The 16,135-nt window shown below is 35.6% G+C and overlaps 1 protein-coding gene across 1 annotated transcript; it reads left to right on the forward strand.

Annotated features, from left to right (window-relative positions):
• The first annotated feature begins 9,188 nt into the window (after nt 1-9,188).
• Nucleotides 9,189-13,352, forward strand: LOC129144915 (E3 ubiquitin-protein ligase Topors-like). The gene is made up of 2 exons (XM_054689634.1): nt 9,189-9,256; nt 10,363-13,352. The coding sequence occupies exon 2, from the start codon at nt 10,628-10,630 to the stop codon at nt 12,851-12,853; it is 2,226 nt and encodes a 741-aa protein (XP_054545609.1). The 5' UTR covers nt 9,189-9,256; nt 10,363-10,627; the 3' UTR covers nt 12,854-13,352.
• Nucleotides 13,353-16,135: the final 2,783 nt, after the last annotated feature.

The raw sequence follows: 16,135 nt of genomic DNA on the forward strand, positions 1-16,135 counted from the left end.
AGCCCATCTGAAACTCAGGAATGGTTGGCACTGCCACATGGCATGAATGATAGCTTCCATTCTGAAGGATATAAGCTATGCATCATAAAGCCTGGGATAGGTAGACAGTAAGTGTCACAGAGTCAAAGCCCCATCAATGATAATGATGAAAACGCTAATAACAATGATGACAATAATTTGTTACTTGCAAAGAAAGATAATTTAATGCCTAATTCTAAGATTTGTTTACTGTTAGATGATCAGGGCAGAGAATACTGTATAGGAAAGTAGGTTTGGACATAGAGGATGTCAGGAGACTTGAATTCTAGACCTGCTTATCATACTTACATAACTATGGTCTTAAGAAACTCAAATAATTTCTTCATATGTCGGTTTCCCCAAATATAAAATGGAGATGGTGATGGGTATTATCTGTAAGGGGGGCATGAAGAAACTAATAAGGTGATAGAAATGCTCTAAAACTGGATTGTGGTGACAACTGTGAAACTTGGCATATTTAATAAATATTATTGTATTGTACACTTACATTGGCTGAATTTTGTGTCGTGTAAATTACGTCTCAATGAACTTGCTTAAAAGATGAAGGTGCTTTTGCTTTCTTTCATTAAATGAATAGTATATTCTGTTCTTAAAGAGCTCACAATTTCAAATAGGAGATAAGCAAATATGCAGTTATCCTGTCTCTCACCATAATATAATCAGTAGATTATAGCATTTACTCAAAATCACTATTCTAAGCACTATACACACAGCCCTTCAGTTCTTATAACTATTATCAGCTCCCCTTCACAGAGGAGGAAAGTGACATGCAAAATTCAGGAGGTGACATGTACACAAAGTGGTAAAGTTGAGATCCAGACACAGACCTCTTGGCCCAGAGTGTGTTCTTCTTAACCTGTTTGTCAGAAGGTGCTCATTGGCAACAAGTATACATGCACCTGGTGTCACGGGAGTTACAGAGGAAGGACACACCACAACCCTAAATGATCAGGAAAGGATACTCGAAGAAGAGGTGGAATATATGCTAATAAACTAAGAATTTGCCAACAAAGTAATGGAGGTATTGTCACTCTAATCTGAAGAAACAGACATACAAAAGCACAAATGCCAATAAATATAAGACCCCAAGTGCTCCTGCAGCTTTAAAGGTTTAAAATTTTGGACTAGATTGGAGTAGAAGTAATCTAGGGAAGAGTTTGAAAAAAATCCAACGTTAATAGGGAAAATGTCCAAAAACATGTATTGCTTTATGAAGAAAGTACCCGGAGAAAATTCATTTATTATTTTATAAGCCTAATATTGCTATATTCCAGAGAGCAATTTTTCCTGTTTGAGTTAGTTGATGTAGAGAGGACAGGAAACATGACAATTCCTGTCTGTACTGAGGGGAACCCAGGCTTAACCATCTGAGACTCTTCAGGCCAGTGTGAAATCATTGTCTTCATTTCCATATCAGCAGAGAGGCAGAGCAGGATGAAAGGGGAACAAAAATAGCAAGAGTATGAGGCAAATACAGTCTGCTCAGTGGGAATTCTTTTACTGAATATCCTCATTTGTCTGCATGTGGCCATACAGCAAACTTTATCAAGGTAATGAACTTTTGTTCAGGTGTCCAGTAATGTTCTTATATATTTTTCCTGTTTTTCACAATATCTTTTCTCAATCATTTTTATTATTTTTAACATCCTCTCACTTTATCAATTCCCTAAACTTTCTTTTTCCTTCTTAAGAATTGGTTGCTTTTATCTTTATTTCACCATAGTTTCCATGTTTTCAGTTGCTCTTTTTGTTATTTTCTTAAAGTCTCAGCTTATTAATTCACTGTCTCTCCTACTTTGTCAATTAATGCTTACAGGTAATCAATCTCTCTTTAATCATAGTTGTGACCACAGTTTTTAAAATGTTAATATATAGTTAGTTGTGATAGCTTGATGAGTAATATCAACTTAGTACTATACACACATGATTATTTTTGTAATTATTCATTGTAGTCATGATCTTCTGACTCTTACTTTCCCATCCTTCATTGACATCTTGGACAGACTTTACACCATTTTTGAATATTAAAATGCAGGCTAGTCATATACTCATTAAGGAGCTCTAGTGGGAATTTGGTAGCAAGAAGAGGAAAATACATTCACTAAAATAGCCATTGTTCGAAAGTGACAGGAAACAGCAACATAAAGAAAAGAACCTTTTATGGAAAGAAGGTATGCAAAGAAGGTATTATTGAAAATAAATACTGATAGCACTGAGTACTTTCATAACCTTATTGTATGAAACTGATAAATGTATCTACAAAAAAGATGAATCGTTTTGAGGGGAAAATGTGTAAAACTGTTCTGAATAAATAAATGTTGATTTTTTTAGAGTCACAAAATGAGGATTAATGTCAACCCTTTAATTTGATGGAACTTCTGAGGCTTTGAACTCACTCACAATGAAAGACTTGCACTTGATTTTCTGACCATGAGATACCAGAAGTATCCTCTGCACCATTAACAAAGCCTGAGAAATGTGTGGTATTGGAAAGAGAACACATTCCTTGGAAACAGTGAGGCAAACTCCACTTTGGGCAGAGATAGCACTGACCTGTCTCACTGGAATGACACAGAACCTACGAGCAGAGAATTGGGAATACACACATCTGTAATGAAACAAATAGTAGAATGTAGACTATGGTGGGCAAGTTGCAGGAAAGAGGATTTATGGGTATGGACTCTGCCTCTTCCGGTTCTCTATTCCTAACCTAATGTGTTTTCTGTTCCACCAGCTGGCACACTGAGGTAACAGTTCACTAGTAAGCAGGTGACTTTTGAAAGTTTGCATAACATCTAAATCATCCTGAATTCCTATGGAGGTGTTCATGTAAGGGCAGAGTTCATAGACCCCCATCATTCACACGAGTCCCTCACTTTTCCTTCCATCTACTTTCTCAACAGTACATCCCTTGACACTATTTATGATACTGCAGAGGTGAAGCCCAATTCAAATTGTGGATTCATGCTTAGTTTGAAACCAGTTAGTACACTCGGAGCAAGTGTGATAAATAGATTTTGTATTTCTCTAGGTGCCGCTCCATGTAAATTGATGACTGCTGCCCTGGGGAATGAGCAGGGCCTGAAAACACGAAGAGAGATTAGTTTAAGTGTGACAAGGCCATAATCTGTAACGAGGAACATCTATCACTGTCACACAAGAAAGCTATGGTGCTGGGAAGACCCTCCCTGCTTGGAAAAGATCCCTCCCTCTGTGGCTGACAGTTCAGGACTGTTTAGCTCAACTCTTCTTTTCCCTCCAAAAAAACTCTTCTATTCAAATTTGACAAACTAATTACTGCTACCATTTGGCTTCGAATGACTCAATTATGGCTGCAGTCACTTGGTTTAGCAATTACTGAAATTATAGTTTGGGCTCAAGTCCAGTCTGTCTTTCCTCTCTTCCCCACAGAGGCAGAGTGAGACACTTTTATAGAAAAATAGATGGTAATTCAGGAGTCAGGTTGTAACAATTCATATTATATGGCCTCAGTGAATGGGAAAATAAAACTGAACAGCTTGATTTGAGGTTGGGGCCAAAATTTTCTTGCTCTTTAAGAAATCTGGTACCCTAAAACTATAGGCTTAATATCCAGGGTGATGCTGATGTCTTCATGAATGAAGCAAAAATTTCTTTCTCTTTTACCCTTGTTCTTTTGATAATCTTATTAGGATTTACTATTAACGGGCTGTTAATCCCTGGTGTTTTGATTGAACTAGGATAAATAGTCTATGTTCTTAATACTTCCTTACCAGGTTAGTTTTAGAGAGATGAAAGCCTTGGGGGGCACACTCATTTTAGAGATCCTGAGGGTATAGTTTCATTTGGTTTGGAGGCTTTATTAGGTTTTATTCCTCCTAAAATCACTGTGTATACAGAAGATAATTTTTAGTCAAGTATATCATTTCAGCAACTTTCAAATTATGTTACTTTTGTCATTTGTAACCTTGGTTAAATCACTTAATTTAGTAGCCTTGGTTTTCTCAATTTTAAATGGGGATTAATATGAGGTATTTTCCCTCATGGGGTATTTGTGAAAATGAAGTGAAGTACCAAAAACCAAAACAAATAGAAAACAGAAACATGGTAGATATTACTGTAACTACATCAATAATCATTTTAAATGTGAAGTGTCTAAACATACCAATAAAAGACAGAGACTATCAGTGTGGGTGAAAAAAAAAAAAAGACCCAATTATATGTTGTGTATAAGAAATCTACTTCATAAACACTAAGATTAAAAGAAAAAAGTGGAGAGCAATATATCATGATAAGACTAATAAAAGCAAGTTAAAGTAGCTATATTAATTTTAAACAAAATAGACTTCAGAAAAAGGAACATTTCCAGAGACCAAGAGAAATATTCTATAATGAGAGAAGTCAGTTCTCCAAAAGACATACCTAACTATAGAGCATCAAAACATAAGAAGCAAATACTGACAGAACTTGAAGGAGAAAAATATAAATGTGTTATTATAGTTGATCACCATAATACCACCACTTATTCAGTATCTGATAAAGCAGGCAGAAAATTAGTAAGGATATAGTTGACCTGAATCACACTAAGTCAACTTGACCTAGTTGTTATTAATAGAATACTCCATAAAACAATAGCAGGATACACACTCTACTCAAATTCACATGGAGTATGCACTAAGGTAGACCACATAGTCTTATGAAACACACCTTAAAATTGTAAAAGAATAAAAAAACTACAATTCTGTCAGATCATGATGGAATTAAACTATAAGTCAGAAAGAGGGAGTGGAAAAATCTCTGAATATGTGAAGAACTGGGAACCACAAAGAACACAGAATTGGAACAAAGCATGCACTAGGAATTTATAGTCATTGGTTCCCTCTGTGTGTTGGTGAGGGAGATACCTTCGAAAGAGAGACCCTGTTCTGTTGTTAGATATACAGAGAAATCTCCCAGGAGTGGAATGCAATTTTGCTATTTTCCCTGAGAATGAAATTAACAATAAGATTCCCTTGTAAAGCTAATCTTTTCTTTTTTTTTAATTGATTTGGCAGTCATTTACATATATATACATTTACATATATACATATATGTACATATATATGTATATGTATATATATCTTTTGGGTTACATTTTTACTCCTCCATACATGCACACGCTCTTGCCCACAAACACTGTCAATGTCATTATTTGTGGACTGAAATTTCATGAATTTGCCTACTTCCTAAAATTTATTTGTAAAACCAAGGTATTGCTCACAGTGTTTTCATGGTCATTCATGGACCTGGGTAAAATGGTGAAAAACTGAAGTCACCCAACTCACACATTCCTAGCTAAGGTCAAACTAAGTTACACTCTGCCTTCTTATTTCAGCTCTCATACTATTGAATATAAACAAGTTTCCTTTTCACAATGTACTTAGTGGTATGTTTGTTTGTTTGTTTGTTTGTTTGTTTGTTTTGGGGAGGGGGAGTGATTTTGCTATTTAACGCTAAACACAAAATGCACAAAATGCAAGAATACTGTGATGTATCTTAAGAAAAAAAATACATATATTAAATTAGCTTAACTTAGCCATGAATTATGGTGCCATAGGCTGTGGGCTCAATGATAATGAATCAGCAATAGATATTAAATAAGATGTTTTTAAACACAAACAAATAGAATGCATTGATTAAAAATGTGACTGGAGACCCCAAAGGAAACTAACCCTGTATTTCCCGTAAGAGCAATTGTTCAAAGTTTGCTAACTCAGTGTTTGATGACTTAATAGAACTTAATTATCCTGAAAAATGAGAATAGATTGAAAAGATAATTGTTGACACCTACTATATACTACACACTAATATTTGTGCTACTTATAGAAACATTATTCAACAAATACTAATGAGTCATTCCTGTGTATCAGACTTTCTAAGAATTGAGGGAATGTAGGGTATAAACCAAAGACTTCACCCTTTTTTCTTTATGGAGTTTATAATATAGTAAAGGCAGATAACAGACAATAAATATATAATCTGTTGGTGACAGTGAGTGTCACAAAGAAAACTTCCAAGTTTGTATATATAAATGAAACACATCAAACTCAGCAGCTAACTAAGCAGCTTATGAAAAACAAATCCAAATATAGAGTCAAAATTCAAGCTCAAATTTTCTGGCTTCAAAACCTATGGTCTTTCAACTAATATATTCTTTCTTCTTCCCTTTACTACACATACTACAACTTCTTGGTAGGAGAACTGCTATGAGTTCCAGAGAGAAAGCCCCAATCCAAAACACACCATGGGGGTAGGGGTGCTATTTTGCCTCCCCAGGGGACATTTGATAGTATCTTGAAATATTTTTGGTTATCATACTTGAGTAAGGGGTGATACTAGCATCTAGTAGTAAGCAACTCAATATTCTACAAAGAACAATAAAGAAAGGCCCTATTAGTACTTAGGTGGAGAAATTCTGCTCTAGAGTTATGGAAGTTGGAAAAAGCCAGAAGAATAAGACTTTCAAGTAGATACCTCAGGTCTCAGGTAGGAAGATAAAGGCTCTGATATCAGCTTCTAATGATCAGATTAACTGTTTGGCATTAATCTATCATTGTCAATTTAAGAATTTCTTAAATCTGAAGAACTGACTCTTATTTTGGATGCCAATGCATCTCCTTTTCAGCAACATTTCCTTTCTAAACTGCTTCAGGTTTTTGAGCATTTAGGAACTGAGACAAAGAAAGTAAGAAGAAAAGGAAAGGAAGATTCTGGTGACAGAAAAAAATTACATAGACTGAAAATGTAAGAATCTGAAGCAAAAACGTGATTTTTTAGAATATTTTATTTTATATAATTCTTACATCATTTTTCATCTTTGCACAATGTGTGCTTTTTCATTATGGTTATATTCCCCATACAATTGCACCCCCCCCTTATTTTGACTCCAGTCCTTCCTCTCCCCGCCCCTCCCTACACCCCACTACCCCCGTAGTGTGTCTCTGGTTCATAGTTTTTTGTTGATTTTGATTTTCACTTTCTTATAGTTATTCATTTTCCTGGTCCTTTATTTAAGTTTTCTAGATTCCTGCTATGAGTGAGACAATCCGGTATTTTTCTTTTTCTTTCTGGCTTATTTCGCTGAGCATGATCCCTTCCAACGCCATCCATGTTGCTGCAAATTGCATGTGTTTCTCTTTTTTGAATGCTGAGTAATATTCCATGGTGTATATGTACCACATCTTCTTGATCCAATCATCTATTTTTGGGTATTTGGGTTGTTTCCAAAGCTTAGCTATTGTAAATAGTGCTGCTATAAACATAGGGGTGCAGGTGCTCTTTGGAATTGATGTTTCTGTGTCCTTTGGGTAAATACCTAGGAGTGGAATTGCTGGATCATGGAAGCTCTATGTTTAGTAGGTCCAGAAATCTCCACACAGCTCTCCATAGTGGTTGGACAAGTTTGCACTCCCACCAGATGTTGAACATTTTTTCATATGCCTGTTGACCATTTGCATTTCCTCTTCAGAGAAGTTTCTTTTTAGCTCTTCTGCCCATTTTTTGACTGGATTATTTTCTTTGTTTTTGTTGAGTCTTATCAGCTCTTTGTAGATTTTTGTGATCAGTCCTTTATCATTAGTGTTGTGTGCAAAAATGTTCTCCCAGTCGGTAGGGTTTCTCTTTGTTTTGGTTATTGTCTCTTTTTCTTTATAGAAGCTCTTTAATTTGATGTAGTCCCAGCTGTTTATCTTTGCCTTCACTATCACTGCTTTGGGTCTGTAAATATGTCTTTGAGGTGCATATCACGTAGTGCTTCGCCTATATTTCCTTCTATGTATTTTATGGTTTCAGGTCTTATGTCTAGTTCTTTAATCCATTTTGAGTTGGTTTTTGTGCATGGTGTGAGGTAGTAGTCAAGCTTCATTCTTTCGCATGTAGTGACCCAGAAAAACGTGAATAGTTCTATCATGTTCTTTCTTCTTCCCTTCCTCCCTTTGATCCTTCCTATAGTTCTCTCCCCTCTCGCCCTTTCAACCCGTATTTAATGGTTATTCTTACTGGGATAGGCATAGTGTATAAACAAAATTAACTCTTGAGGTACATTATTACTATTAGTCATTGTATTTTTACATAACACTTTTTACCTCTATTGTTTCGTTTTAGTTAACCTAGCTTCATTTCATGGATGGCTAAACCAAGACTCTGAGGGCATACATAAAATTGCCGAGGGTAAAAACAGAACAAGAATTCATGTTTATATGGTTCTTTCCTATAGGTGGGAAGGTTATAGGGATATGTGTTTCTATATTGTCCTATAGTTAATGAGGGTATCAAAAATGGTATTTATCTTGCATTATAGAATTGCACAAAATACATTTTTTTTTTAAAAAAAGAAAAAGGTGATTTCCCATCTTAGGAATTCACAATGAAATTTACTCAAAATAACAATGAAATGAATGTTCTACTGAACTGCTATGAATCACTGAACACTAACATAAATTAGCTCATGTAATCCCCCCTAGAAATTCCACAAGCTAAATTGGTTTTACCCTGGATCTAAGAGAAGTTGTATAACCTTGCAAGCATGACTAAACTTCAAAGGAGTATGACAGTGAGTCATACTTGCAATTTGAGTGACATTCCAATTGTGTTCACTGTATTATGCTGTACTTAACTATAATGAATAAAGTCTCCCTCCAAATAATGCATTTTAATAATCTTGGTCCAAAATGCTGGTATACAAACAACCAAGATATTCATTAACTACCTTGCATGTCTGGTAATAGTTTATTCATATCTTGCATTTAAAGGGAAAGTGGCAATTTTTTTATTAAGCAATTTAAACCCAAATATTAATCTTAGACTAGCAACTGTTCTTCTGTAGAATTCACTTATCAGGAAATCCTATATCCCCCACCCCCACTCCCAGTGCCTCTGCTCTCTTCTAAGTCAGTCCATTTGGTATAGTGTTGGTTTTGATTGGTCTGTTAGAAAATTAAAGAGCTCTGGCAACCTCTAGTCATGGGTCTCAATCCTGTTTCATGAAAGGCTTGTATCTTAAAGTTACTTGGGACACAATGCACTTGGAAACATAAGATGAAAAATTTCATGGAAAACATGAAATAGTCTCTCTTCAGTTCACGAAAGAATTTGCTTTGCGTTCTAAATTCTGTCTCTAAGGCAAACAAAACAGAGGTAATCTTTGACAAGCAAATTAATGCAGCAGTTAAGGCTCAAACTAGTGTGGATCCTCTAGGAGGTAAATATCTAAATAACATAATTGTTGTCATTTTTACTTTTCAAGATGAATGATGACTTAGTGAAAGCATTACCTCTGGAAAGTTAGCTTGAAACTTCACAAAATGGGATGAAAGTTATGCAATCCTGCAGCTCATTCATTTTCTGATTCTTAGGAGCCAAACATGTTATTATTTTTGTGAATTCATGTTTATGATGATACTTTTTATTAGTGATTTTTTTTTATTGTGAACTTTTTTTACAGGATATTTCACATGAGACCTGGTTTTAAGTTGTGTTCTCCCAGGGAGAATTTAGGTTTACTTCAACCAGGTTGCCTGGGGTCAGGTTCAACTTCAAAATAAATGATCCTTTTTGAGGTTTTAAGGAAACTGATTGATCTTAGTCTGCAAACTTGTTTCTAGTTATAAAATATTAGCTAAATTTTCTTAGTGACTCTTGTGGGACACTTTTTTTTTTCTAATTCACCTTTTCAATACATTAGACATTTGAGTACACAGATAAATGCAGGATTCTTATTAGACAGATATTCAACTTTGGACACTGTCCAGTCTCCTATCATCTGCTGCAACTGAGTGATATAAGAGCTTACTTCAATTTCTGTTTTTTTATTTATCTTTACTTTTGTTTTTTGCCTCTGAGAATTTCACTCATTCCTCTCAACTTAGATATATTTGTATTGATCTATATTTACAATTACAGCCTGCATTATTTTATTATTCCTAGTGGGATTATTTTCCAAGGTGTCTAGTTCTCTATATTACCAGAAATGAACAGTTAAGCTCTAAGATTTTATAATAGTCTTTCTATATAAACTAACATTTTCATTTAACAATATATCCAGTGATCTTCTCATATATGTACTGGACTTGCCTTTCTTTTTGAATGGCTACATAGCATTAAATACAAAGGATAAACCATGATTTAGTTAACAAGTTTTCTACTGGTAGATACTTAGGTTATTTTTGCTTATTTTATTATTAAAAAAAACCCAATCTATAACTATTTCAGGATTTGTACATCTAGATTAAATCTCCAGAGTTAGAATTGCTAAGTTAAAGGACATGATACTGAAATATTGGTGTATATTTTTAATTTGCTTTTCAGAGTTCTCAGCAAATAATTGGAGAAAGAGAAAATCAGTGTGCCTGAGTCCTCATTGCCTTGTCTGTGAGCTATTGAGCTCATTATTATTAATGTGAGGGAAGTGTTTGTTCTTTAGCTTTATTCTAGAATTTATTCCATGGAGACAAGACATATTACAGAAATATGCATGGAATGTTTTTAATAGGGCTTTTTTCATGCCAAATGAGGAATTGATTTGAACCAATTTTTCTCACATACAACTGTGAAATATAATCAGTTCAGGGTAATGCCATTAGATTTCTCATCTGACTGTGAGAGGCTTAGCTGCTTGGAGGATATGCAAATCGAGCCTGATGGGAATTCCCATTCCAACAAGAGTGTCAATAACTCTCAACATTCAAGATCAAGAAGGAAATCCAGGCCTTCTTGCAGTGTGCAGTTCTTCCCTGATCCATGTTCTACCAGGTCAGAAAATAATACCAAAGAAGACTCACTCTTTTTTCCCTCAGAGGAGGAAAGCTATGTGGAGTCCACTCAAAACAATCATCTCAGTCTGAGCCCTGAATGCATTGCAAAGAAACTCAGACCTTTGAAAGAGCTGACTGTACAAGAGTTACTGAAGGAGTTTGGGGATACCTGGAAATTCCAACCAAACTCGGTGTCCGTGGGCTACTTTAAAGATCAGGTAGTAATGAAGTTCAGAAGAGCTCTGTATTATTCTGGAATTTGGGTGGCATATGTCCAAGGACATAGACTTGAAAAGCACTTTTCAGCAAACTATTTCAAGAGAAACCCTGGTTGCCTACAGCGGTTGGTCCCATGGCTGAAACGGGAACTAACAGCTGTTTATGGAGATTATGGCTACACAGTGAAGAGCATCCTAGCCACCATCCTCCATCACATGACAGAATATGATCTGGACAGTGAGTCCTTCATTCACCTCCTAGAACCTTATCTCCAACAATATACCCATCATTTTCTGCATGAGTTTATAAATTTTGTTCACTCACCTTACAACATGGATACCTATGACAAGCGAGCCATCTATCAATGTCCTTCTGCTTCACCATGGGTAAAAAAGAAATCCACTGCATCAGCTCCTGTTTTGCCTTTGCCTTCAGATCAAGCTGTTCTTGTTTCTGAGCATGATACAAAGCAGTCTAAAAATACCAAGGGCCAATGGAATAATGAAAAAAGACCTCTATCAGGCTTGCAACAATTTTTGAATGTTGACTCTTTATTTAAAAAATCTGAAATTCCAGTAGCCCCTCATAAAACAGCAAGTAAAAAACATGCTTGGATCAAAGATAAATCAGATTCAGGTGATAATAAAAGCACGGTTTCTACTGATAATATGTTCCTGCATTGGGCTAAACCAAGGGAAGGGGGTCAGGGATTTCTGAATTGCAAAAAAAGTCTTCAAGAGAGGAAGAAAGAAGGAATAAAGTTGATTCCTAGTCATGTCCAGAATTTAGGAAAGAGTGAAACAACTACTCGTACCATCAGTACCCCAGCAATTTTTAACCAGGAGCAGCCCTGTAAGTTTAACCTAAAAGAAAGAAAGATTTTAAATGTTGACCAGGAGATAAATTGTCAGAAAAAAGAAGTAGAAAAAAACAACTACTCAGATTCTTCACCAAAAATCTTCCAGAAAAGATACCCCAGACAAAGATCCTTGATAAGTTGCAAGTACAGAAAGAGAGACCCCTCTTGGAGTTGCATTTCAGAAATTGCTCTGTCTCCGAAGAAAGATGGCAGGAAGCTGATCTCTTCCAGAAAAAAGAGGATGTTGTGTAGACAATCCTCCCAGTTTGCAGAGGTTGGTTCACATTCCAGTAGAACAATCCAAAAACACTCAAGGTTCAATATTCGGAGATCAAAATCCTGGTGTGACAGACTTTGCAAAAGATCTGTAAGCAGAGATTCAAGTACTCACTCTTTGAAAGGAAGCCACAGAAGTGAATGCTTCACCCTTACTATATTTTGTGAGCCTTCAAAAGAAAAGAATGTGTATGGGCATGAATCAATCTACCCAGAGTCCTTTTCATCCACAGTCCAATATAGGAAGCTTTCTTCAACTGCTGAGAATAGACCCAAATGTCCTTCTAAAAGTGAAGCTGCTTCCCAAGCTGGAAGTCACTGTGTCAGTCCCACATGCCCACATACTGAGAAACCCAGATCCCCAAGGAAAGAAGAGATGAAGCAAAGAGCCACATTTCCTAGAACTAGAAAAAACAGAGGATTTAGGCACAGAAAAAACAAGTGCCAGTGTACAGATACACAAAGTACAGAGGAAGTCTGTGATGAATTAAATGATACACAGCAAGTGAGTAGTCATTCTCAGTGTGCATTTTTCTGCAGGAGGCAAATCCAAAAGAAAAAGGTGAATTCAAGCCTTCAGAAATATTACCTGGCTAAGAATGAACATAAAGGAGACAGTATTGGAGGTACAGAGTCACAAACAGTTCTGAGAGGCAAATGGTCTACTCGACTAATCACCAAAGATCTTTGAAAACATGAATATAATCTGAGAACATGACCAAAAAGATTCACCTATCACTTTGCAACTGGAACAAAAAGCTGATAGATAAATTTGAAACTCCTTTTGAAGAGAAATGCATATAATTAAATTGGTGACCTACAAACATTGCTCATCTGATTTTTCTTTATGGATTTCTAAAATATTTGACTTATTTTTACTTCCCAGATTTAACTACAAATATTAGCTGCCAAGAGTTGCAAATACTACAGAGACTATATTAACAATAGGAGTATATGTTATTTAACGCAAGTTATGTATATTAAGTATTATTAAATACAACTGTTATTTAAATTTACATATACACACATATAGGTACATATACACATACACACATACACACACACATATACAATGCATTTTCAGTATCCATAAAATAAGACATGGTCACTGTCTTGGCATTATCTTTAAGGATTTCACTGTCTGGTTCTGAAAACATGGAAATAAAGAGAAAAAAATTAACATATGTGAGATATTAAGAGCACCAAATTAGTGAGTGTTGTAGTCTGGATTCAAACCCAGAGGGCCCTAACTCCAGAGTCACTGATCTTAAACACAGCTTGACACTGCTTACTTTTTCGTTGTTGCCTTTTTTCAGTTACCTTCTGCTTTCATACCCTGTGGTGAACACATTCATAAACTCTATGTCATTTTACCTTTACAACAGTTTTTTTTTTTTTTATAATAGTGAGTGGGTTGGTTTAATTATGCCTGTGTTTTCAATGAGGAAAATGTATTTTAAAGAGGTTATATCATACATAATAAGCAACAGAGCTAAGAGGCAAGCTATAGCTCTCACTGCCCACACCTTGTGTTTATATAGCTTATCATGGCTGACTGAGCTTTTAAAATCTCACTCAAATGTACCTATGACCCTAAATCATGTAGCCTTCTATGTTATTGAGAGTACTTTTTCATGCAAAATCCAGAATGCTAATAATATAACCATGAAGTGTTAGGCTTTAAGGGGTCACTTCTACTTACTTATAAGGGTAAAAGTCAATTCTTCTCTCCCAAGTTCACCCTGAATTGTCCTTTTGATGCTAATAGAGTTCATGTCAGCCAGCTGTGAGGAGGCAGGTGAATGATTTTTAATACATATGCTTCAGTTCACACAGTATCTTCTATGGCATGTGGGTCAGCTGAAATTCTGAGGTCCAGGACCAATTTTTATCTCTGTCCTTGACTCCAGTGCTCTTTGGGCTGAAACTCCTTGAGACGATTTATCCATCTAATGGGAAACAGGTAAAAAGAAATGGGTATCTGATGATACTTGAGAGTTACCATTAGGTGTGAATATTTTTTAAAAATGGGTTACTAATGCTTTTATCATGCATATTTTAACTAATATATATTTATCCATCCCCACAGCTTCTCCTTATGGAATCAATTCTGTATCCCTTACCTGGTTGCCCTGCTTCTGGGCTCTCTCTGTCTCTAGCTCATCATTCACACTGCTACAGTGATTCTAATATACATACATGTTTATTCATGTAATTCCCCTGCCTAAAATTCCTCGTGGGTTCCCTGTTGCATAGAAGATAATTTCAAAATTCTTTAGTCTTGCAAATAAGAACCATGTGGTCCCAATCCATTCCTATATCCTTTTGTTTCAAAAGACAAAGCACATACACCCAATACATGCATATATACATACACATATATACAAGGATATATATACACATATAGACATCCTTAAATCTGCATACATCATCTCTTACCAATAGAATAGATTGTAACTTTCCTCTACAAGACAAATATATTCCCTTTACAGTATCCTCTACACAGTAGTTCAATAAAACACATTTCCTCTAATTGGTCTGGTGCTATTGAACCGTATCATCTTGGATAAGTTTGCCACTCACTGTTAACCTCAGTCAAATGAAACTGAATCAATCACTTTCTGAACCTCTGATCTGCTGTCCATAAGACAATGTCACTACTTTACAACTGAACATTCTCATACTTCTTCCTGTCTGTGGTTTTAACTGGACTCATCTTTGACACTTTCCTAAGCTTTTTAAAATCACATTAATGGGGTGCATGGTTGATTGTAAATTGTTTATAAGGGCCTCCCTGGTGGCGCAAGGGGTTAAGTCTCAGTATTATGAAGCTATCAGCAGCCATGGAAGCACAAGTTCAATCCCTGGACAGGGAGTTACCCACATGGCACAATAGACCTCTCCAGTCTTGCCCGCTTTGGCCCTCAGCAGTGTATTTCAGTCAGTCTGCCTGTTCTGTTCCCCACTCTGTCTCTGGTGAATCCTTTCACCCCCCAACCCTCACACCTCTGGCCTACACCCCAGCTCTTGCATGCATAAAACTAAATAGTTTATAAATCTATAATTAAGTTGGACTTAGAGAACTTTTTATATTTCCTTCAATTTCTAATATTCTATAAATGTTTGATCTCTGAGATTTAATTAAGTTAAAAATCCACATCAAAGTGACTATTGAGCTACTAGAAGTCTTGTACAGCTAAGTACTGATAATGAGTTTTATCACATTATTAAGTGACCCAACCTAAATATTCCACTATTTGGAAATATGGTCATGTTGCTTTTGTCTCATTGATATATCACTTATTAATGTAAATTAGAAAGCATTTGACACAGACAGTTTCAACATTTTCATTAATATTCAATTATAAAAGTTTCAGTAATGTTCAGGGACACATATATATTTTTTATGTTAGGCTTCAGAACCAACAAATGTTACATTATTTTTATATACCAAATACTAAACAATAACATTTCAAAATATGGAGCTTCTGCATATACACTTATTTATCAGGAACTCAGATGGCTAAGGTGCTACTCTTTATCATAAATATGGTGTCTGGAAGTTAAAACAAGCAAGGAACAGATGCAACAGCCTAATTGCTGATGTAAGGCAGTGATCAATTGCTCCCATGCTTAACTCTTTATCATTTTCTACTGTCTACTGCAGCAAGTTCTTTTTTTTTCCCCTTTTCTTTTTCAAATATGATCCAACAACCTATAAGGCAATGATATCAGTAGAATGTCAGGTCCTCAGATCAGGTTATTGCCCATCTTCACGCTGACATTTTAGCTTAGGATATTCTTTGCTCCACTATTGTTGAGACAAACCTTACATTTTAGAATCCATCCAAGGGAAACTTTCTTTCTGAAGCCTTAGTTGGTATTTTCCCAAATGTCAAGCTGATAGAAATAAACAATTACTTCCTTTATACACCCCACAAACTTCTATCGTAACTTCAAAAATATTTATTTT

Source organism: Talpa occidentalis, unplaced genomic scaffold, assembly GCF_014898055.3.
Source record: "Talpa occidentalis isolate TD23 unplaced genomic scaffold, MPIMG_talOcc4v2.1 talOcc4.7, whole genome shotgun sequence".
NCBI lineage: Eukaryota > Metazoa > Chordata > Mammalia > Eulipotyphla > Talpidae > Talpa > Talpa occidentalis.